Source organism: Halichoerus grypus, chromosome 5 (assembly GCF_964656455.1).
Source record: "Halichoerus grypus chromosome 5, mHalGry1.hap1.1, whole genome shotgun sequence".
NCBI lineage: Eukaryota > Metazoa > Chordata > Mammalia > Carnivora > Phocidae > Halichoerus > Halichoerus grypus.
Window position 1 is genome coordinate 168,776,095 of NC_135716.1, and position 22,001 is coordinate 168,798,095.

The 22,001-nt window shown below is 40.4% G+C and overlaps 1 protein-coding gene across 2 annotated transcripts in view; it reads right to left on the reverse strand.

Moving 5' to 3' along the window:
* The window catches only part of MACO1 (macoilin 1), a 58,024-nt gene that overhangs the window by 17,743 nt on the left and 18,280 nt on the right, over positions 1-22,001 (reverse strand). For both annotated transcript variants that reach the window (XM_036114981.2, XM_078073620.1), the window contains exons 4-6: positions 19,234-19,357; positions 17,729-17,907; positions 15,972-16,473 (exon numbers count right to left, since the gene is read on the reverse strand). In XM_036114981.2, the coding sequence (XP_035970874.1) occupies positions 15,972-16,473; positions 17,729-17,907; positions 19,234-19,357 (805 nt within the window). The remainder of the gene's footprint in view (positions 1-15,971; positions 16,474-17,728; positions 17,908-19,233; positions 19,358-22,001) is intronic.

A 22,001-nucleotide genomic window follows, 5' to 3' on the forward strand; every position in this document is an offset into this window, starting at 1 on the left:
TATGCTCAACAGAAAAATGTACACAAATTTAAAAAAAAAGAATTATGTGAATTAGTAAATTGAATTGAATCAAGCCAGTCAAAGTGCCAGGGACATTTATTAGACAAATAACTACTGCTTGTCTTAATGGTATACTTAACCCTTTGGTGCTGAAGGTCAATACTTCCTAGATAAAATGCAGATATATAATTTATTGGTGTGAGGCACCAAGAAGTACTGATTAAATGGTGTTAGAGGTTAATGCAAAATCTTCAAATGTATTCATGGGATTTTATTAAAATGTCAATAGCTGTAATCTGAATCAGCAGCGAGTGGTCAGGAAGAAAATGAGGCAGAAGTAACAGTTTATAACCCTTAAAACCGATTTCTGTAAATAGGGATCAAAAGGAAGGAGGAAAGAAAATGCATCCACGAGCTCAGACCCCTTTTATCAGAGCTAAATCCTACTCTCTTCCCTACAAAGAAGATGAAGGTATAAAAGGGAACTTTACTCCAGAAGAACTGCACTCTCATCCCCAAAAAAAGAAAAGAAAAGAAATTGGGCCAGACAGATCTTAACAAACTTGGTAAGGCTCAGGCAGGAAGTAAATGCACCTCCTGCTTGCCCAACTCCTGTGGCACCAGTTTTCACGCTTACAAAGCCTGCCCAATGCTGTTACCACTTGGGATCCAGACAGGGCCCCTGGCAAAGCTAGAGTCTGTGTACCTAACCAGCATGTCCACTTGTGCCCAATTAGACAAGCCAAGGCTCTAAGCAACCCAGAATGTTACCTATTAGGTCCAGACACCTTTCCTAGCCACTTTTATTAATAATTTTAAAAGACAGCACCCAACTTGTAACCTGTGAAGCAAGCTCTGACCCCCAGCAGACTACCTCACTCCCGGGGGTGGGGTCATTCAGAGCAGCCCTTCTTCAGGGCGTCACAGCCTTCAAAGCCCAATTAACTGTCAAGGTGAGGATCCCTCTTACCTGCTCCAAACCCGAACTCTATCTCATTTTCTCCCTCATCCCACTCAACTAGGGTAAGTAATCATATGAATGTTTGATAATTATTTAATATTAAGAGGAAAGATTTACATTTTAATAAGGGGTAATCTCCTAGCTGACCAAAAGAATGGAGCTCAAACCTTAGTCTCCCAGGCAGGCTAAGTAGCAAAAGTATCTCTGAATATCTTGAAGTACATACACCTGGTAGTAAAACAAAGTACAGTATTCAACTGTCAGCTTTTAGTTGAAAGGGGTATTGTTTTGAAGTATCTGAAAAGGTAGGGAGATATTTGTGTCTAAATGTTTGTAATCCTTATCTTCTGTGAATTACTTGAATTACAGCCCACAGTACTATGACTTCATTGAAGGTGTACAAATCTCCAATGGGTACTGCCAATAACTTCAGGGTTTTTATAAAGCCTCAGGCTTTATGAGGCTTGACTGACAGCTCAGAAAACTTTAAGGCTTTGGGGCAGTAAATTTCCCTAAGAAGTTAAGTCCTGCAAAAAAGAAGGAGATCTTTTTTCAGCCAGGACTTCACCTAGGGATGACTAGGTTCCCCAAATACTCTATGAGTCACACTCTATACCCACTCCAGAAAACTACCTAAGTGTGTATTTCTAGAGCTGCCGGTTTGACCCCATGAACCCATCAGAAAGATGAGGAGCCTCGGCGCTGCTGGTTATCTCTGAACCCTAAAGAGCTAGTGACCGAGAGGCTATAGGCTCTGCAAGACAACACAGAACTGGAAATAACAAGCGTCAGCAAGGATGTGGAGAAAAGGGAACCCTCATGCACTGTTGCTGGGAATGTAAATTGGTGCAGCCACTCTGGAAAACAGTATGGAGGCTCCTCAAAAAACTAACAACAGAAGTACCGTAGGATCTAGTAATTCCACTTTGGGTATTCATCTGAAGAAAACGAAACACTAATTTGAAAAGATATATGCACCCTATGTTTACTGCAGGGTTATTTACAATAGCCAAAATATGGAAGCAACCTAAATGTCTATCTGACGACAGATGAAACGATAAAGATGTGGTTGGTATATATATACACAATGGAATACTGATCAGCCATAAAAAAAGAATGAGATCTTGCCATTCGCGACAACATGGATAGACCTAGAAGGTATTATGCTAAGTGAAATAAGCCAGACAAAGACAAATACCATATGATTTCACTTATATGTGGAATCTAAAAAAAAAAAACAAAAAACAAATGAACAAACAAACAAAAAACAACAAAAAAGAGAGAAACAGACTCATAATATAGAGCGTAAACTGGTGGTTGCCAAAGGGTAGAAGGTGGGTGAAATAGGTGAAGGGGATTAAGAGGTACACGCTTCCAGTTATAAAATAAATAAGTCACAGGGATAAAAAGTATAGCACAGGGGATATAATCAATAACATCACAATACACTTATCACAGTGAGCATTTCATAATTATGTAATTGTTGAATCACTATGTAGTACACCTGAGACTAATGTCAACTATACTTCAATTAAAAAAAAAATACAACTTGGGACGCCTGGGTGGCTCAGTCCGTTGTCTGCCTTCAGCTCAGGTTATGATCCCAGGGTCCTCGGATGGAGTTCCACATTGGGCTCCTTGCTCAGCGGGGAGTCCGCTTCTCCCTCTTACTATCCCTCTGTTATCTCCCTCTCTCTCTCTCTCTCAAATAAATAAATAAAATCTTTTTTTTAAAAGATTTTATTTATTTATTTGACAGAGAGAGACACAGTGAGAGAGGGAACACAAGCAGGGGGAGTGGGAGAGGGAGAAGCAGGCTTCCCGTGGAGCGGGGAGCCCGATGCGGGGCTCGATCCCAGGACCCTGGGATCATGACGTGAGCCGAAGGCAGACGCTTAACGACTGAGCCACCCAGGCGCCCAAATAAATAAAATCTTAGAAAAAATACAACTTACAACGCTCCTTGCTCTGTAAGAAAAGGGGCTTCGGAAGAAAAGGGGCTTTGGGAGATCATCTCCAAATTATACAGCCAAGTGACTGAAAGATGGATGATTCTAACAAACCCGTCACACCAGCCAAAATTACCTACTCCTTGTTTCGAGACATCTTCTGCCTTTAATTATACCACCCTGTGGGGGAGGAATGGCCTCCAATTTTCAAATTGCACTCTTCAAGGCCCAGTTAAAAAATAAAAACAAAAACTAAACAAACTCTCCACCATGAGGTACTGATCTCCAGGGCCCAAAGTTCTCTCTCCCTCTGAAATATGAAAGCCCTTACTGTTGGTGCTTCTTGTTTGGCACTAAACCACTGCCCTAGGCTGTTTTTTAATTTGTTTTGGTTTTTAATCTTTTCCTGTGTATGTATCTTACTTCTACAACTACTATACATTCTTTGAAGCCAGGGACTGACTGTGCTATAAAATTAGAAGCTGGAACTGTACTTCTGAAGTTTCTTCCAATCCTTACAGGCCACTGTCTCTAACCCTCACTCTCTGTCCATCTCCCTAGTGCTAAGAACAGGGTGAGGTCTACCTACAGCAGACCGTCAGATTCTTAGTTTAATAGTGGCTGAAGGAGACAGGGGTAAATGGGCGTCTGCTTATCAAGAAGGCAGGTGTACATGAAAAGAATGAATGAAGAGCAATTGCTTCATCTTGGTAAGGACCTAATTCCATTAGGAAATCCCCTGGTATACATTAATCATACGAGACAAGACTTGTTTAGGGCCACACAGCTGTCTGTGCAGAACATCGAGCTCATACATTAAAGCTCTGTCCCCAGAAGAAATAGTATTTACCCTCTCCACCAACTCCTTCCCCTCCCCCCTTCCAGGTCGTTCTCACTGGCAGGAAGGGCAGCATGGGACATGCACATAAAAACCCGAATGCATCTCATCTTCAGTAAGGCTTACACTAACTTGAAGCTGCTCCAGCATGTTCTACAGACCACATCTCTGGAAACAGTGAAATGAAGCTGCCTCAGGTCTCACTGTGGTCACTACCCTTGCTTACTAGGCACAAGTATCAAAAAATAAGCAACAAACGACGTGGATGGAACTGGAGGGTATTATGCTGAGCGAAATAAGTCAATCAGAGAAAGACATGTATCATATGACCTCACTGATATGAGGAATCCTTAATCTTAGGAAACAAACTGAGGGTTGCTGGAGTGGGGGGTGGGGTGGGAGGGATGGGGTGACTGGGTGATGGACACTGGGGAGGGTATGTGCTCTGGTAAGCGCTGTGAATTGTGCAAGACTGTTGAATCTCAGATCTGTACCTCTGAAACAAATAATGCAATATATGTTAAGAAAGAAAAAAAGAAGAAGAAGAATGTAGCAGGAGGCGAAGAATGAAGGGGGGGAAATCGGAGGGGGAGAAGAACCATGAGAGACGATGGACTCTGAAAAACAAACTGAGGGTTCTAGAGGGGAGGGGGGTGGGAGGATGGGTTAGCCTGGTGATGGGTATTGGGGAGGGCACGTTCTGCATGGAGCACTGGGTGTTATGCACAAACAATGAATCATGGAACACTATATCTAAAACTAATGATGTAATGTATGGGGATTAAGATAACAATAAAAAAAATTAAAAAAAAATAAGCAACAGCTTGATGATTACTAAGTAAAACCATATTACAAAGTACCTTATGTCTCTGCTCCCTAATCTGTCAAACACAAAAGGTAAACACATTCATTTTCACCGAGAATGCAATGAAAGAAAAGGAATCCTAGAGGGATTCACATAACTGGTCATATAGGGAAATAGGGAAACTGACTTCTTGAAACCCTTCAAGAATAAAGCTATGAGTGCTACGACTAGTATTTTTAATAAGGTCCTTACAGGATGTGGTCAGATTTGATGGTTTGTATCAAAAGTCTTTAAAATGTTCGTATCTATTGATGCAGCATCCCACTCCCCTGACATTCATTCAGGGAACTGGAGACACCCAGAAAGACTTACGTAACAGTGTGTCTGTTGCAGCATTATTTCTAATAAGAAAGAAATCAGAAACACTTAAATATTCAACAGAAGACTGGCTAATTGTATATTCACGTGTCTGACACACAACCATTAAGAAATCATTAAGGGAGAGTATTTGATGACACAGGAGAATGCTCATGATATAGTCAGTGAAAAGGCAAGTTACAAAACATTATACACAGTGTGAGCTCCATTTGTAAAAAGAATATGTATGTACGCAAGAGAAACAGGATATATATTAAGATAGTGGCTATCTCTTCTTGATCTTCAAAACTGGATATAATCAACACGTAGAACTTATTTTTAACATTTTATTATACACACACACACCCAATGGAATATTACTCAGCCACAAAAGAATGAAATCTTGCCATCTGCAACCACATGGATGGAGCTAGAGAGTATGATGCTAAGCAAAATAAGTCAGAGAAAGACAAATACCATATGATTTCACTCATATGTGGAATTTAAGAAACAAAACAAATGAGCAAGGTGGGGGGAATGAGAGAGGGGCAAACCAAGAATCAGACTCTTAACTATAAGAGAAGAAATTGATGGTTACCAGAGGGAAGGGGGTTGGGGGGATGGGTTAAAGACATGATAGGGATCAAGGAGTGCACTAATCATGATGAGCACCGGGTCTTGTATGGATGTGTTGAATCGCTATACTGTACACCTGAAACTAATACTACACTGTATGTTAACTAACTGGAATTTAAATAAAAACTTCAAAAAAATAAAATAAAAGAGGAGGCTGTTAATCTGCTTTCCATGGTTTTTCAATGTTCATTGTTACTCTTAGATTTGCCCATGTCATAGGTCAGTTTCAGAATAATCTGAAAGCCTTAGGGAAAGTCCAACTCTTTCACTTTATAAACTTTTTAGGTCACTCCAGAAAAGGGGGAATTTAACCTTCTGGAGTAGAGAATGCCTCACTTCCTGAATCCACATCAACTACTTCCCATTCATCAGTTCCTATCAAATCAATAGTTTTTCTAAATCTAGACTCTAGAGCTACAATTTATTGCCCCGGTCTGGCTCCCTCTGGAAAGGGGAGAGCAGACATTGTTCTGACATCAGGCTTCACAGTATACACACATCATAAGGGATGGTGCTGGGAGGTCAGACTCAAAACCAGCTGGCCTCTGAAGTCTGAGTAACCAGCATCCAGGTCCTGAATTTTGGTGTATTTTATGCTCCAAAAACACAGTAGAGGAACATCGTGGTGTGGAAGAAGTCACCAGTCGTAGGCACTGGAGGGCTAGACAGCTATCTACTGCATGGTTTGAGGAATACCAGAGATCCGCATCACCCTTCTCACCACAAGGCTTGCTGTCCCTTCTCCTTCTACGTGCTCTGAAAGCCTCACAGTCAGGTGTGAGCATTCAATTACATAGGGGTGGTCTTTGACTGGGGTGGGGGTGAGGGGGACATCGTCAACAGGTGCATGTTTTCCAGGAATGCCACAAACTGAAGGAAAGGAGAAGGCAAAAAGGTCCCATTAATACGTGGCAGATTAGTTCATGGGATTTACTAGATATTTCCTAACAGAAAAGTCCTTCCTCTGGGAGTCAAATTTTGATTGGTGGGGCCAGGAAGTGGGAGGGAACAAGATACAAGAATAACAGGAAGGGTCAGGTGCAGAGGTTCCAAACTGGTAAGTCAATCTGGCCCAGAAACCTGTTTTGTTTGACCCTCCTCGACTTTATAACTGGGAGATTTGACATAGATATCTATCTTTGGCATCTCTTCAAAATCTCAGAAGATTTAGCAACACTAGGCCTGCCATTCCCCACGGCGACGCCTGGCCGTCCCACTGGAAGGGTATGTGCTCCCAGACTCCCAGGGGCCAGGTGCAGACGTGAATGCAAATGATGGCACCCCTGGCCTGCCCCGCTCGTGCCTGTGCCCTGCCCCGCTCCTATAGGCGTCCGTCTGTAACACCAGCTCTTGGGTGGAGGGTGTGGGGGGGGGTCATAAGGGCAACAGTCTTTTCCAGTTCATTATTCTGATCTGTTACAACGCTCTACCAAGAGAGGTGAAATGTACCTTATGAGACAGAAGAGCTGTCATTCTTCCCATAAAAGAGAAACTAAAACTTGTTCTAGTCCTGAGAGTCCCGGCTGGCTAGGAAAAAGGTCTCAGAGATTTGCAAATACTGAATGCCCACACTGGCTGTCAAGGATTCAAACAGCTAGTTTCTAAATGATAGCGTGAGTAACATTTAAAGAATATAGTTCCTTTTCCTTGGAGTACCTCCCCCTTCAGGGAATCCACCGCTAATCCCCTTAGCTGGAAATCTCAATTCATTATGTGCCAGCAGGGATACTGACTCAGAATTTAACACAAGGTTTTATAGTAATTCCTTCTAAATTCTAGAGAGGAAACTTTCCAATTGTCTAACTAGAAATCCCTGTTTTGTTAGAATAAACTCTTAGTACTCAACATAAAAATGTTTCTAACGTGGACTCCCTGCCCCAAATAATTTGTGTTATTTCATAATTTAGTTACCCATACAATATAATTATCTTCTTTGATCACCTGGATATGAAGACATTAGGTAAACTGCTGACTTAAATTCACTGATGCCTAGTTTCTTAAGAGCTACATCGTTTTCAAGTCACAAACTAGCCCTGTTCAAGTATAAAATTATCATGCTTCTATTACCACATTTATATCTCAGAATATTATAGTTTTAAATCACTGCAATGGTTAATATAAACTCTGAATATATTGTGAATTAATATAAACAGAGCCAACCAAGTAAAACCTATAGGTGCCGTACATATTGTAAGCATGGCAGAAATGGAAATAAATCATGTCTGCTCAGAGGCAATGCTATCCAAACATGAATCAAAAACATTTTTTCGGGGCGCCTGGGTGGCTCAGTCGTTAAGCGTCTGCCTTCGGCTCAGGTCATGATCCCAGGGTCCTGGGATCGAGCCCCGCATCGGGCTCCCTGCTCGGCGGGAAGCCTGCTTCTCCCTCTCCCACTCCCCCTGCTTGTGTTCCCTCTCTTGCTGTGTCTCTGTCAAATAAATAAAATCTTTAAAAAAGATGTGGCCAAGGTGTGGATTGTGCCTAGATTCCCTGGCCCTGAAGCACAACCAACCCACTGCCAGAGCAAATGGCTTTTTTCTGAGAGCAGTTCCTCGGAGGAGTTTCCTCTCTTTGTCCCTTGTAACTTCCAGAAATTCTTGAACCTCCTGCACAGCCTTAGAAAATAGTATTGGGTACCTGGGTGGCTCAATCGGTTAAGCGTCCCGACTCTTGATTTTGGCTCAGGTCATGATCTCAGGGTCGTGACATGGAGCCCCACGTGGGGCTTTGCACTCAGTGGGGAGCCTGCTTGAGATTCTCGCTCTCCCTCTGCCCTCCCAACACCCCCCACCCCGTTCTTTCTCTCTATAATAATAAAATACTCAAAAATAATTTAAAAAATAAACTTTTAAAGAAGAGTATTGACAGAGTACTAAATTTCAAAACTTCCTAGGAAATACCAAGGAAAGGGGCTTAGGGTGGAAACTATTCTATTTTTTAGAAATCAGACTGATAACAACCTACTCAGGAGCAACAAATAGTGGGACACTGGATGTTGGTGCCTGGCCTGGTCTGATGTAACATTTAGCTTTTCTAATTTCAAAAGCCTCTCTCAGCTGCACGGCAACTCAACTTGAACTACACTGCACTGCACTTAGTGAGGCTCAGCTTTTTCTCCCCCCTCTCTTTCTAATATTTTCCCTGCACAAAGCTAATACTCATTCAACAAGTATTTATTATCTACTCTGTGTACCATGGCAGATAAGAGAAAAGGAGGTCCCTAACCTCACTGAGCTTACATTCTATTATGGATATAACAAGCCTGTGTAAAAATTCACACTATATAGAAATGGACAATGTAGGAAGTAAATATCCCCTATAATCAACTACAATTGACTGTCTGGTAGATACTATTTCAAATAATTTTTTGTGTACCGAGAACTACATCCACCCTTATTTTGTAATGGCCCCATAATATATAATGTTTTGCTACTTCCTCCCCTTTAACAATCAATCTTGGAGTCTTTCCATTACCTTCTTTTAAGATGGATTTCCATCTTTCAAGAGAATCCTTTGTAACCTTTCCTATTCACACCACTGTGATTCCCCACTAAGGACTCTTCAGGCCTTTGGGGAGGGCTGCAATAGTCCATAAAAATGCCATCTCCCCTGGGGCACCTGTCCCAGGGACTGCTCATAGGCTCTACCTCCTGAATTGACTGCTCTGTCTTGTTTCTTCCCCATAGTCAGGTCTCAGCTTTGGCATGTATTCCTGCTTTGTGCCTACAATCTTGGGTTCCATGCACAGACTCTCTTCCCCACCTTCTGTTGTAACTTGGCACCAGCAAGTTCCTTGCCCTTCCTTGTCCCTGGAGCTAGGAGCTAGCCCTGCCCACTCCTAACCCTGAGATGGGCAAGTACCTGGATAGCTTTCTACAAGGGACAGGAAAGATGGATAGTTGTTAGAAGAACTGGTGTCTCTTTGTTCTTCTGGTGTATAGCATCTGCCCCTAATTTTCCTTGTTGCTTTGAAAAGCTTTTCTAAGATGACAAAATAGGAGTTTCTTGGATTCTCTCTTCGCATAGGTCTTTTTTAGTTATTCACACCAAGTCATACTGAATCCACGGATTATTAAAAATCAGTACCCAAAAATATGGCCCTTTATTTTCAAAGGATATATAATTTTTAGTTGTGCATAGACATCTTGAAATGTAGGGAAATGAAAAATAGGAAGTACTATAAACAGTCTCCTGTTGTCGGTGCACCTGGGTGGCTCAGTGGGTTAAGCGTCTGCCTTGGGCTCAGGTCATGATCCCAGGGTCCTGGGATTGAGCCCCGAGTTGGGCTCCCCGCTTCGTGGGGAGTCTGCTTCTCACTCTCTCTCTCTCTCTGCCCGCTCCTGCTCACTCGCTCTATCTCTCAAATAAATAAATAAAATATTTAAAAAAAAGAACAAACAAAAAACTGTCTTCTGTTGTTTTTTCCCAAAGAGCAAGACCACACTAGGGAGGCTTATATAAGTCAGAGGTTATACAACAATCTCAAATGATAGTATTTGGAAGACAAGATTAAATTCAGAAATACAAAATGCTGTGAACTGCTCGTCAAACCAAATTTGGGCAATCTGTGCCACCAGGAAGTCCAGTCAAAGGGGAAAGCCAGCTGTTTTTAGCTGGCTACTTTTGTCCCCCCTTTTGAAGAGAAATCTAAAATCATAAAAACAAATACAGGTTTATTTGGGCTAGAAAGTGGAATGAAGAGTAACGACATTCTGCTCGCCCACCAGCTTAAACCAGAAAGAGAGGAGTCACAAACACATGACAGCCTGCTAAAACACAATACTAATTGATATACTCATTGATGGACTAGAACATTATATAGCCCATTTAATAAAATACGTTATCATCAATCTATATGTTCCAGAACAATTTCTCTAAGATCCAGATCTGGTCATGTAAGTTAATCCCTGGGCATGAATGTTCAATACTCCTCAGTATAAGTGAATGAATTAGAATTTCTTAAAGTGCTTCTCTATCCCTCCCCTCTCCTCCCTTCCCTCTGAGGCAGGGCCACTACTTGCTTAGAGATTATCTGAAAAATCCTGATAAACATTTTCTCTTCTATCTCCCCCCTCCCCCGGCCCCCGATTTCAAGCCTCCAAATAAGCAGAATTATATGAACAAACTAAAGTATAAGTGACTATATTTTGGGGTGCTTAAAATAACCAAATAAATGTAGAGGAATGAAAGAGTGAGTATTCAATATAGTATAGCTTTTCCCAGATTTCCATGTTTCCCTGAAGAGAAGGCTCTCCCTGGCTCCCTTGCTTCAAATTTTCTCCAGAACTTACTCTCATGGCAATGCCCAAACCCCAGGATCCCAGGCCTCCCAAGCTGTCACTAGTGGCCTCTCCTCAGGGTAAGCTGATGGTTACATCCCTGGTCTCAAGTCTTCCTGTTCAGGGCCCTTAGGTTTGCAGGTGACAAGTTAAGCCTACTCCAGAATTACCCCTCCCGAACAGGCAAATTCCATGCTGGGTGGTTCTGGGCTGTCTGAACCAGAGTAACTCCCAAGCTAGCTCTAATCAGAATTGGAATTCTCAGAGACTCTGTAAGCTTTCAAGGGTATGAGTGGATAGCCCCTTTATGTTCAGAGATTAAGTACGCCCTTGTGTCTTTGGGCAAGAACAAGAATTTTAAAAACACTTTAGAACAGCATCTCTCTATAAAAAAGGAAATGGATGAATTCTGAATAATTCATGAACTAATAATACATGAATTCTGAAGTTCTAGGCATTTCTTCTATAGATTTTGGCCATGAGAGCTTAAAATCTAGGTCTGGTGCCAATCCTTGAGCCAGCTTTAGTTGTATGAAAATTTGAAACAAAAAAAATATAAAGTAGAAAAATAAAGCAGGTTGATAAACCTCTTTAAAGCAGTGTGGTTAGAACAAAAAAGGCAGAAGTCAAGAAGCAACTTCGGGCTGGTCCTGGCACTGCTACTGTAGCTTGGTCACCTGGACTAGCCATTTAATCCTCCAGGGCTCCTTTACTTCACTGATAAAAAGACAAGGTTGGGGAGGCTGGTCTAGATGCCTCTGAGAACTCTTCCATCTCCAAAAAAATAATCACCATTCTAAATCCTACTCAGTTTTGTTAAATGCACCTCTGCTCGGCAAACTGTGGATACTTTTCCTTTGTGAATCTTCATACCAGATACTATGCAACTACATTAAAGTCAAACGTGATCTCTTATTAAGAACAAGTGCTAAAAATAAAAAAGATGAATCTTCTGTCTTGGGTACAAAAAAGAGACTAGAAATGAATCAAGAAGAGACTTTTGTTTCAACATTTCTACAGAATATGGATCACTTTACATCTTGTAGTCAGTTTTAAATTCTCTTCCTTGACCAGGAAACTGAAACAAATAACAATCAGCAAGAACTCCTCCAGTCTTGGGCTGTATCTGAGAGGGAGCTTCATGCCAAGTGCACAGAGCACCGTCGTCTCTTCTGCTTGCAGGCCCTGAAACTGCAGGAAAGCACCTCAGGTGTCACCCTGACCTGCCCCATCTTCCAGTGACGGCTGAAGGAGCTCACGGACCTGCCATGGATTATTCCACATCAAGGGAAAAGAGGGTGAAGCTAAGTTGGCAAAATGATTTCGGTATAATTTTTTTAAGATTTTATTTATTTCTTTGAGAGAAGAGAGCAAGCGCGAACGGGGAGGGGCCGAGGGGGAGGGAGAAAGAATCTGAAGCAGACTCCAAAATGAGTGCACAGCCTGACTGCGGGCTTGACCCCATGACTGCTGTGAATCACGACCTGAGCCGAAACCAAGAGTCAGACGCTTAACCAACCGCGCCACCCAGGCGCCCCTCAATATAATTTAAGTGAAAAAAGCTAGATACAAAAACTATACAAATGCTAGGGCCACAGCGATAGAAGTTTCGTCGGTGAAACGAACATAGAACAAAATTTTAATAGTGATTCGTGTCATGTGGTGGGACTATTCCCCCTTTCCTCTGCCTAAATTTTCTGTAATTTTTTTGATATTTAAAATGTTTTAAAATTGACCACTGAAGAAAAAAAATTTAGCAAATCTCATTCTAATTTACGTTATTCCCAGCACTTAGTAAAATAACTGATCTTCCACACTGCTTTTTCTGTTTTTATCTAGAATTTTCTCAGGTCAGAATTTAAAATATTTTGGCTACCCACATTACACATCTGTTTCTAAATATCTCGGGTAAAGAGCTCAAAAATCAAGCTGGCAGAGATCAGGTCATTTTGTAAGATGTATTTTTCAAACAAAAAGAGGACTTTGGGCTGGCTTTCGCAAGTTCCCAAACTCTCCCTGGGCAGGATCCGACAGGCAACACTTATTCCCGGGTCCCACTTTCCCCCACCTTCCTTAACCTTCGCAGGCTATCAGCATCCTTTTCCGTGCAGGGCTGGAGGGTTAGTATCTTCACCTTTACAGGCCACACGGCCTCTGTCGCCGCTACTCAACTGCAACTGTAGCACAAAAGCAGCCACGGACGCGGGCGCCTGGCTGGCTCAGTGCGGTGAGGCCCCCAACTCTTGGTTTCGGCTCGGGTCGTGAGATCCAGCCCCACTTCGGGCTCAGAGCTCAGTGGGGGGTCAGCTTGACATTGTCTCTCTCCTTCTCCCACTGCTCGCCTCCCCACCTTGCCCCACACGCACGCTCTCTCTCAAGTAAATAAATCTTAAAACAAAAAAACAAAAGCAGCCACAGACGCTACATAAATGAATGAGCGTGGCTGTGTTCCAGTAAAACTATTTTTTACAAAAACAGGCAGGGGGCCAGATTTGGCCTGTGTGCAGTCATTTGCCAACCTGTGGTCTACAGCACACTGGAGAGCATCCATGGGGCTCAGAGGGATGGAGAAAAGACCTGAAGGACTACTTGCTCCTTCTAAGGAATGGCTGTCAAACCTTTTCACAGCCACACCAATCTACCAGAATTCTCTTTGAAAGTGGTACTGATGAATTTTTCCCCCAGAAGTCACAGAATTGGTTCCTCAAATATAGCAGTTCTCAACCACGATACCTACAGAATAATACCTATAGAATGTTTTGCAATTAATTTACTATTAATAATACAGTACTGGTTTTTCAAATGATTTTTTAAAAAACATTTATAAAACAGGAAGCAGTCGATCAGTCTTCTCCCAACAGCCAGCCTGGCCCGTACACAATCCTGGGCGTGTCTGCGGTAGCTAAGGGCTCGCGTACACACTTTTAGCCTGTGTATGTTTGCATCAGAAGGAGCCTTACAGGGCGCTGCATCCAGCCCCTCTCCATCTTAAGATAACCACCCCATTCTCTAGCTAACAACTCAAACAGGTCAGGTTTGGATCAGTTATAGTCTTAACTAATATCCATCAAAGCATACATGAAGTCAAACAAGAGGAAATGGGAGATAGCCAAGAAGGGCAAGAGGAAATGTGATAAGGCCTCCTACAAGCTGAATAATTTGCTCACATACTCTTCTTTTTATAAATTTCCATTGTCATTCATCTTAGAAAAATTGGAAAATGCATGAAAGTAAAAAGAAAAATTAAAGCCCCAATACTATCATGAGGCAATAACTATTGTTATCATTTTAGTTCCTTTCGCTCCAAATTATTTTTCTGTGTCTATTAGGGGAAAAAAAAGATGTTTTTGATAAAACTGCTTTTTACTCTCTTCATTATTATGTCATGAGCTCTTCCCTATATTGTTTAATATGGCTCAAAAATGTGATTTTTGTAATGTCTATATTAAAAGTCCATCAAATGGATGGACCATATTTTATTTAAATTCTCCCCTGTTGTCGGGTATTTATATCATCTCCCTATTTTTTAGAATACATTAGAAGTTGAAAATAATCCTATGGAAGCTTACAACACTATTTACACATAATATTTTCTATTTATGTATTTGACAGCAGATATTCCCTAGAACAGAGTAATGTCTGGGGCCCTCCAGATCAAGGCACATCAGAGTACGTTAGTGACCACAGGAAGAGGCATACAACCCAGGATGAGACATGGGGGCACTGGACCCACGCACAGGAAAACTGGCCACCTGAGTCCTTGCACTTCTTTACTAAAGGCAGGTTAGGTGGTAGAGTCAATCAACGTTGGAACTGTGGTCCACGTGAGATACTGTCACGAGACTGAGCCTTGTCTGCTCTCTCTGCAAAACCCAACAGAGGAAAACTGTTTTGCCTTGACTGCTATTATTAAAACTGTGTAGGAGAAAGGAGGTTAAAAAGCTTGTGGCCCATGTTTTGTTTATAGCATACAGTAAATTTGTGGGACATTTCCTTTGAAATAGAAGGTCAACTAATTGGTCTTGCTCCCATGGGTGCCTGGAGGAGGGCTCTCTGCTGAGTGTTTTCTCTGCAGGGCATCATGGGCAGAATGTCATTAACGAACAGAGGTGGATGTCAGCCTGGCAGCGTCAACAGCATGGAACGCTTCTACAAGTGCTGGGGGCTCGGAAACCTCTGGAGCCTTTAGCGGTAGGTAGAACCCAAATATATTTCCCTTAATCTCGCTGCCAGTCAGAAAATTCAAACAAATGAATAATCTAGTTCATATAATTTATAATGCTGGAAACCTGCCCTCCTAGAATAAATTGTCTGCTCTTAATTAAGCCAAAGGAAGAGGGATATAAGATAACTTAGCGGAGGGAGGGAGTTTTAAGTGTCCTCTCGAGTTACACATAAAAAACACTCCAGTTCAGATCCCACTTTCCATATTGAAAGATGTGAGGTGAAAGGAACACATGTATATTTTAGAAAATATAAAAAACACAGCAAAATTAAGGCTGAGCCAGTCAAGGTAATGCAACAATGTTATTCTTTTACTTAAAGATGGGAAAAGGAACATTTCTGATTAAAATTTAAATCTCACATTGTATTTACCTATGGGATTTTTAGAAATTACTTTTCAAACCTAATTTTCCCAGAATTATCTGGGATATAATTCACATTTTAAGTGGAATAACAAAAGCAAGCACAAGGTGGTAAGGACAACTCTCTCCACACCAGCCCCACCCCATCTTCTGTACCTTTCTGACAAAGAGCTGCGCACGAACAGGACATGGACTCTTCGCTTTGTGTCTATGCCACAAGAACTTTGGTATGCAAACAGAAAAGGACCAGCACTACAGATACGTCTCTCAACACCACAGGAGGAATCAAGTTACATGTGAATTGGTCAAATGCGCACAGAAATCACCGTCACCTCTTACTCCGAACACTGGAAAGAGCTGGAGTCAATGCTTCAGGACAATGGCACCAGGGGGCCAACAAAGCCATGCGAGATAAACACTAAAATGTCAAATCCCACAGAGTTATTAGTCACAGTATCTGATCACAACCAAGGCCTACAGGCCTGTATGGAAGTATCTGGTTTTCAAGACCTAAGTCAACTTTACTGGAAAGTGGTGTGGAGGACACAGCACGCACTTACCTTACCAGTGCATCTGGTTTGCTTAGCTGGTTATTAGGAATACAGTTTTCCATTAAGTCCTTGTGTGTACTTGGGCTCTTGCTCGGGCATTTTTGCTTCTTCTCGTTTTTACTAGATGAGGAAGGAATGCTCCCATTTGTGGCGCTATGACTGCGAGGTGAGGAGTTCACAACTCCACTGGCATTTTTGTAATTTTTTGAGGAAGCAGTGCATGAGTCCTCTTTCAAGAGATTTTCTGTACTTCCCACAAGATCATTATTTAATCTTTTACTATTGATATGGTTTTCCATATACTCAATTTCTTGTATTTTCGAGTCTACAGGTTGTAGAATATTGTTGTTGTTTATTCCAAGGTTGTGTTTTTTGGCATCCTTGTCCTTTTCTTTCCCTTTTTCTCGGTATTCTATCTCTGGCAAAGTTGTGGAGAGTTTTTTGTTGGCTGGGATACCTCCGTTGTGGTGTATAAGGATCGAGGAATCCATATCAGGCAATCCTTTGGCTGCTACAATACCAAAAACAAACCAACAAACAAAAAAACCCACACCGGAATATTTAGTTGTATAAAAACACAGCACAGATTGATTCAACAAACTGCATTATCTACACTTAGAGACTCACTATATCAATTTGCAAACTCATTGAGAAGCAATAACCACACCACATTATGCTAACTTCAAGAAGCAAATCCAGATAAATTTGAGAAGCTGCCCATTTAGAAAATCACCATCATTTATAAACACCAAGCCATTATAGTTTGGACCTTGAAAAAAGATGAGGCTTTTTTATAATTAAATCATACTTATCAGTCAAATCAAACTTGTCTATCACTGGGATGAAGAAAGAGCACACAGGCAGGTCAGACTCTTAAGTGGCCATATTTTAAGAGATGCTAACCAAACTGTTAATAACTTCACTGAAAAAACAGCAATTAAATGAAACAAAAGAAGAGGTGTGATGTTAGGATATAGGGCATTACCCTTTTCTTGACTCTAGCATTAAGGTAATAAGAAGTCTGTGTCATTTACTAGACCACTCGAAAAGAATTTTCTGTATGAGGTCTACACAGTCCAGTTTGTCCAAGTCTACTTGAAGAGATTTTTGAACCATACCAGAAAATAAGATTTTGGTATATATGAACTAAAAACATGACTCCAAACTTCCAACTCTCAAATCAAAGAAAACTGATACTGCTGTCAATTCAGCTACTGAATTGGATATATGCTCATTAGAGAGATCCTGTTAGAAAAAGTTCACTTTAAGATCCACATTGCATTATATGAGCCATTTAAAATGGGACCTACTTACCTTTGCTCTATTCAGAAGAATTTTAACTTATAAAACAATTGTTTCTGTCTACCTCTCGATCTTGCTTATACTTTGGTTCTTGGCTTGCCTCAACTACAAAGTCACAGAGTTATATATACATTGCTACTGAGAACAAATATTTTAAAATATTTATAACAAAGTATTGAAATATAAAATAAGCTATAAAAATAAAATATATAAAAATAATAAAATAAAATAAACATAGTAAATAAAAGCACATGGTCTTCAGACACGAGGTAGAAAACCCCCACACCCTGTATTTCATGACCAAACAAAGCAATGGCCCTGAAAGGGAACACCAGAAAACAGGAAAATCCTTGGTCATCTTCCAAAGTCCTACCAACGCTGCCAGGGGAAAAAAAAATTCTACTGATAGCAACAAAATAATGACTAATCTACCGAGCCAACACAACGTTAGGGTAAAGACCTACCTTCCTCGGCCTCTTTTTCTTGCTTCTGTAGCATCTGTTGCTCAGGGGGGAGAGCTTGTTGAAGAAGCTGCATGTAAAATTCGTTCTCTTTTTGCACTTCCTTCTGCTTCCTTAACCGCATTTTGTAGCTTACATAACTTTTGAAGCCAAAGCCCAAAGTCACCACAGGGTACCCAATGCTAGAAAGAAGAAAATCTAGCCAGTTATTGCCAGTAAAAAACAAACAACACATGCATCAAGCACATGAGGACATCTAGGACTGAAATTAAGAAATAAATTCTAGATGATAATGGTATTAGAGCACTTAGTAAACACATAAATATATGGGATGTCTGCTGTGGAAATGAGAGGCAGCCGGCACACAGAACACCCCCAGGGAGCAGCAGGACTGCTAGACCATGAGAGGCTGCCCACCAGACTCCAGCATTCTTCAAACCAACTCAAGAACTTAACCCAGTGAGTGCTGGATACAGTGGCTAATGTCTTTGATTAACACCGAAGTCCCTTGTGCATTATTAGAACTTGGCCATCTGTATGCTTTTAAGAACTAACAGGGTGGAGATTTTATGAGTGGGTAAAAGTAAACACTGTAAGTGTTAGAAAATCAAAACGGACACATATTCATTTTTAATACCACAGCCAGGGTCAAATTCAGGTGACTACTTTATTCTTGCTGCCTGAGGGGTATTGTCAACCAGCTGTTCCTGAAAAATCAGTTCATAAATACTCTGTCATACATAAATTCAAGAATCATTTAAATGAGGATTGATATTATCAGTGCCAATATTTGTTTTGTAGTACCAAGTTAAACCAGCTGCACTTGTAACTCTAACCTCTGGGATAAAAAGTTGAAATATTTTCATTCAACTCATCAGTCTGTCTAATATCATTTCAAAGCCTCTGCAAACACTGTCAAAACTCATATTCAGCTTCATTAACATTCAAACTTATAAATTATAATTAGTCTAAATGTGATCTCACTACAAATTTAAAGTGACAAGTTTTATTGACCAAGTTTACTTAATTCACTTGCTTGTGAAAAGACTTTAAAATATTGGAAACTATATCTTTTTAGTTGATACCTGTTTATTTTGGTTTCTGCCATAAATATTAGCAAAAATTAAGTCAGTTCATTTAAGCTTCATGAAATAGCCATACATTTCATCAAGGCATTTTAGAATCATTATCTGATTATAATAAAAATAGATAACATTTATCAGACACCTTTGTGCTTGAAATTAAGTTAAATACTTTACATATATCCCCACATTTCCTCTTTCCCATGACCCCACAAGACAGGTCCCTAAAACACAGGTGAGACAGCTAAGGCTTAGAGAGGGTGACAGGCCCAAGGCAACAATGCTGTTAGGGGAAAGAGCTGGGGTTCAAACACTCATCTGCCTGAATAGAGGGCTCATGCAAAATCTCTAAAAAAAAAATTTATAATTGAACTTACCATTCTACATTGAACTGAATTATAGATTAAGAATACACATAATACTCACCAGTGAGCAGCAAATGGACGACAAAGGTCTACATGAAAATTTTTGAGATCTTTAAATCTAATTGCTGCTTCAATATAAACAAAGAGTATCCAGAGGGACACTGTGGGCAAACACACTCCCCTTTCTGTGGGAAAGCAGCAGAGAGACAAGCATCAGTGATACATTAAACTAACATAACAGATGGGTTGTTTGGGAGACTAGTTCAACTACCATAACTTTCTTATTTTTTTTTAAGTATAGTTGACACACAATGTTACATTAGTTTCATGTGTACAACATAGTGATTCAACTTCCCTATATGTTATGTTGTGCTCACCACAAGTGTAGTTACCATCTGTCACCACACAACCCTATTACAATATCACTGACTATATTCCTTATGCTGTGCCTTTTACTCCCGTGACTTACTCATTCCATAACTGGAATCCTGTACCTCCCTCCCCTTCACCCATGTTGCCCCTCCCCCCATGCTCCTTCCCTCTGGCGACCATCACTTTGTTCTCTCAACTACAGCAACTTTCATTAAGACTTCAAACTAATTAAAAAGCAATATGGTTCAGGGGCACGTGGGCAGCTCAGTCAGTTAAGTGTCCGACTCTTGATTTTGGCTCAGGTAATGATCTCAGGGCCGTGAGATCAAACACCATGTCGGGCTCTGCGCTCAGCAGTGTCTGGTTGAGATTCTCTCTCCCTCTCCCTCTACCCCTCCCCACACTCTAGCTCATGCTCTCTCTCTCTCAAAATAAATAAATATATCTTTAAAAATAAAAAGGAATATGATCCAAACTGAAAGCTTTTATATGACAAAAGATGTGATGGAACCATAGACAAAAATAAAAGACAAACATTCTGGCAAAAAATATTTACAATATGTAAAAGAAAGGAGTCAGAGCCCTACCATACAAAGAGCTCCTACAAATCAATAAAAAGACAACTGAAGAAAAGAATTTGCAAATTATAAAAGAAAAATATAGATGGCTAAAAAACATATGAAAAGATGCTCAACTTCACCACTGATTAGGGAGATACAAATGTTTCAAAAATGAGATTCCATTTTTTTTTAACCTACCAGATAAGCAAAATTTAAAAGACAGGTAGTATAGGGAGGGTAAGGCAAAGGGTTCATTCTCATACTTGGCAAAAATATAAATTGGGGCAACATTTTTAGAAGGCAGTTTGTCAGTATAATTAAATTTAAAATATTATACATTTGACCCAGAAATTCCAATTCCAGGAATCTACCCTATAGAAATATTAAAAAAAAGCCCTGGAATAAATGTATAAGAATATTCACTATATTATCATTTGCAATAGCAAAAAATGTAGAATTATTTTAAATGTGTATCAACAGAGAACTGTTTATGATAAATCTGTATAATAAAAGATGCAGCTTTTCAAAAGAATGATCTGTACTAACATGTAAAAAAAAATAAATTCTGAAGAATGAGTTATTGCACAAAGAAATGTTTCTGACATTTAAGTTTTGTTCTACAATTTTTTTTTAAAAGATTTTATTTATTTATTTGAGAGAGAGAGAGACAGAGACAGAGAGAGCACAAGCAGGGAGAGAGGCAGAGGGAGAGGGAGAAGCAGACTCCTCGCTGACCCGGGAGACAGACAGACAGACGAGGGGCTCAATCCCAGGACCTGCAGATCATGATCTGAGCCAAAGGCAGACGCTTAACCATCTGAGCCACCCAGGCACCCCTGTTCTACAAATTTTTTTTCTTAACTACAAGCTTATATTTCTTTTATAATTAAAAACAATTTTGGGGAGTGCCCAGGTGGTTCAGTCAGTTAAGCATCTGCCTTTGGCTCAGGTCATGATCCCAGGGTCCTGGGATGGAGCCCTGCATTAGGCTCCCTGCTCAGTGAGGAGCCTGCTTCTCTCTCTGGCTGCCGCTCCCCCTGGTTGTGCGCATTCTCTCTCTCTCTCTCTGACAAATAAAATCTTTTTAAAAAAATAAAAAATAAAAACAATTTTCAAGGGAGTAAAAAGCAACTTGCAATAGAATAAATAAGATACAAATAACGAGGTAATTTTCATTGATTTTTAGAATCAAAATCTGCAGGCTAGGTTTATCTATGTCAGGACATGATTAATAATGGGATTTTTTTTTTTTTTTAATGAAGATGGACTACATAGGCATGAGGTCCAATAACTCTGGAAAGAGCTCCTTTGAGACTATTTAAGGCAAGCGAGTTACAGAAGAGAGAATAGAGAGGCAGGGGAGGGAAATCAGTGATCTGAAGGACTAAATAGCTTTTTACTAAGGATCTTTGGGATGAAACAAAAGAAAAATCATGGCATCTTGGAACTACAAAGATCATTTAGTCCAACCTCCTTATCATACTGAAGAGTAAAGTAAGGCCCAGAGTTTATACAAATTGGGTCCAAGTTCACAGAGATAATCCTGGGTCTGCTCCTAAGGAGAACTTAAATCCCCTTAGACCTAGTCCATGCAGTAAGAAAACGCTAAAAGCTCTGTGAAGGCAGCGAATGGCCTCAACCATTCTTATAGATTTAACATACAAAAAAAGGGGCATTTTCACAGTGTACGAAGATAAATAGCAACTCTTAGGATAATGCATTTTCAAATTCATTGCAAAATGCATTTTCAAAAATTTATATTCTCTAACTCCCTGTATTAATTTCTGAAGTTATCATATACATAATCACATTACAGAAAAAAATAGAAATTTTTGGACAAAATACCTGTATTTCTACACTTATCAAATAATAAAATTACGTTGAAAATATTTTTGAG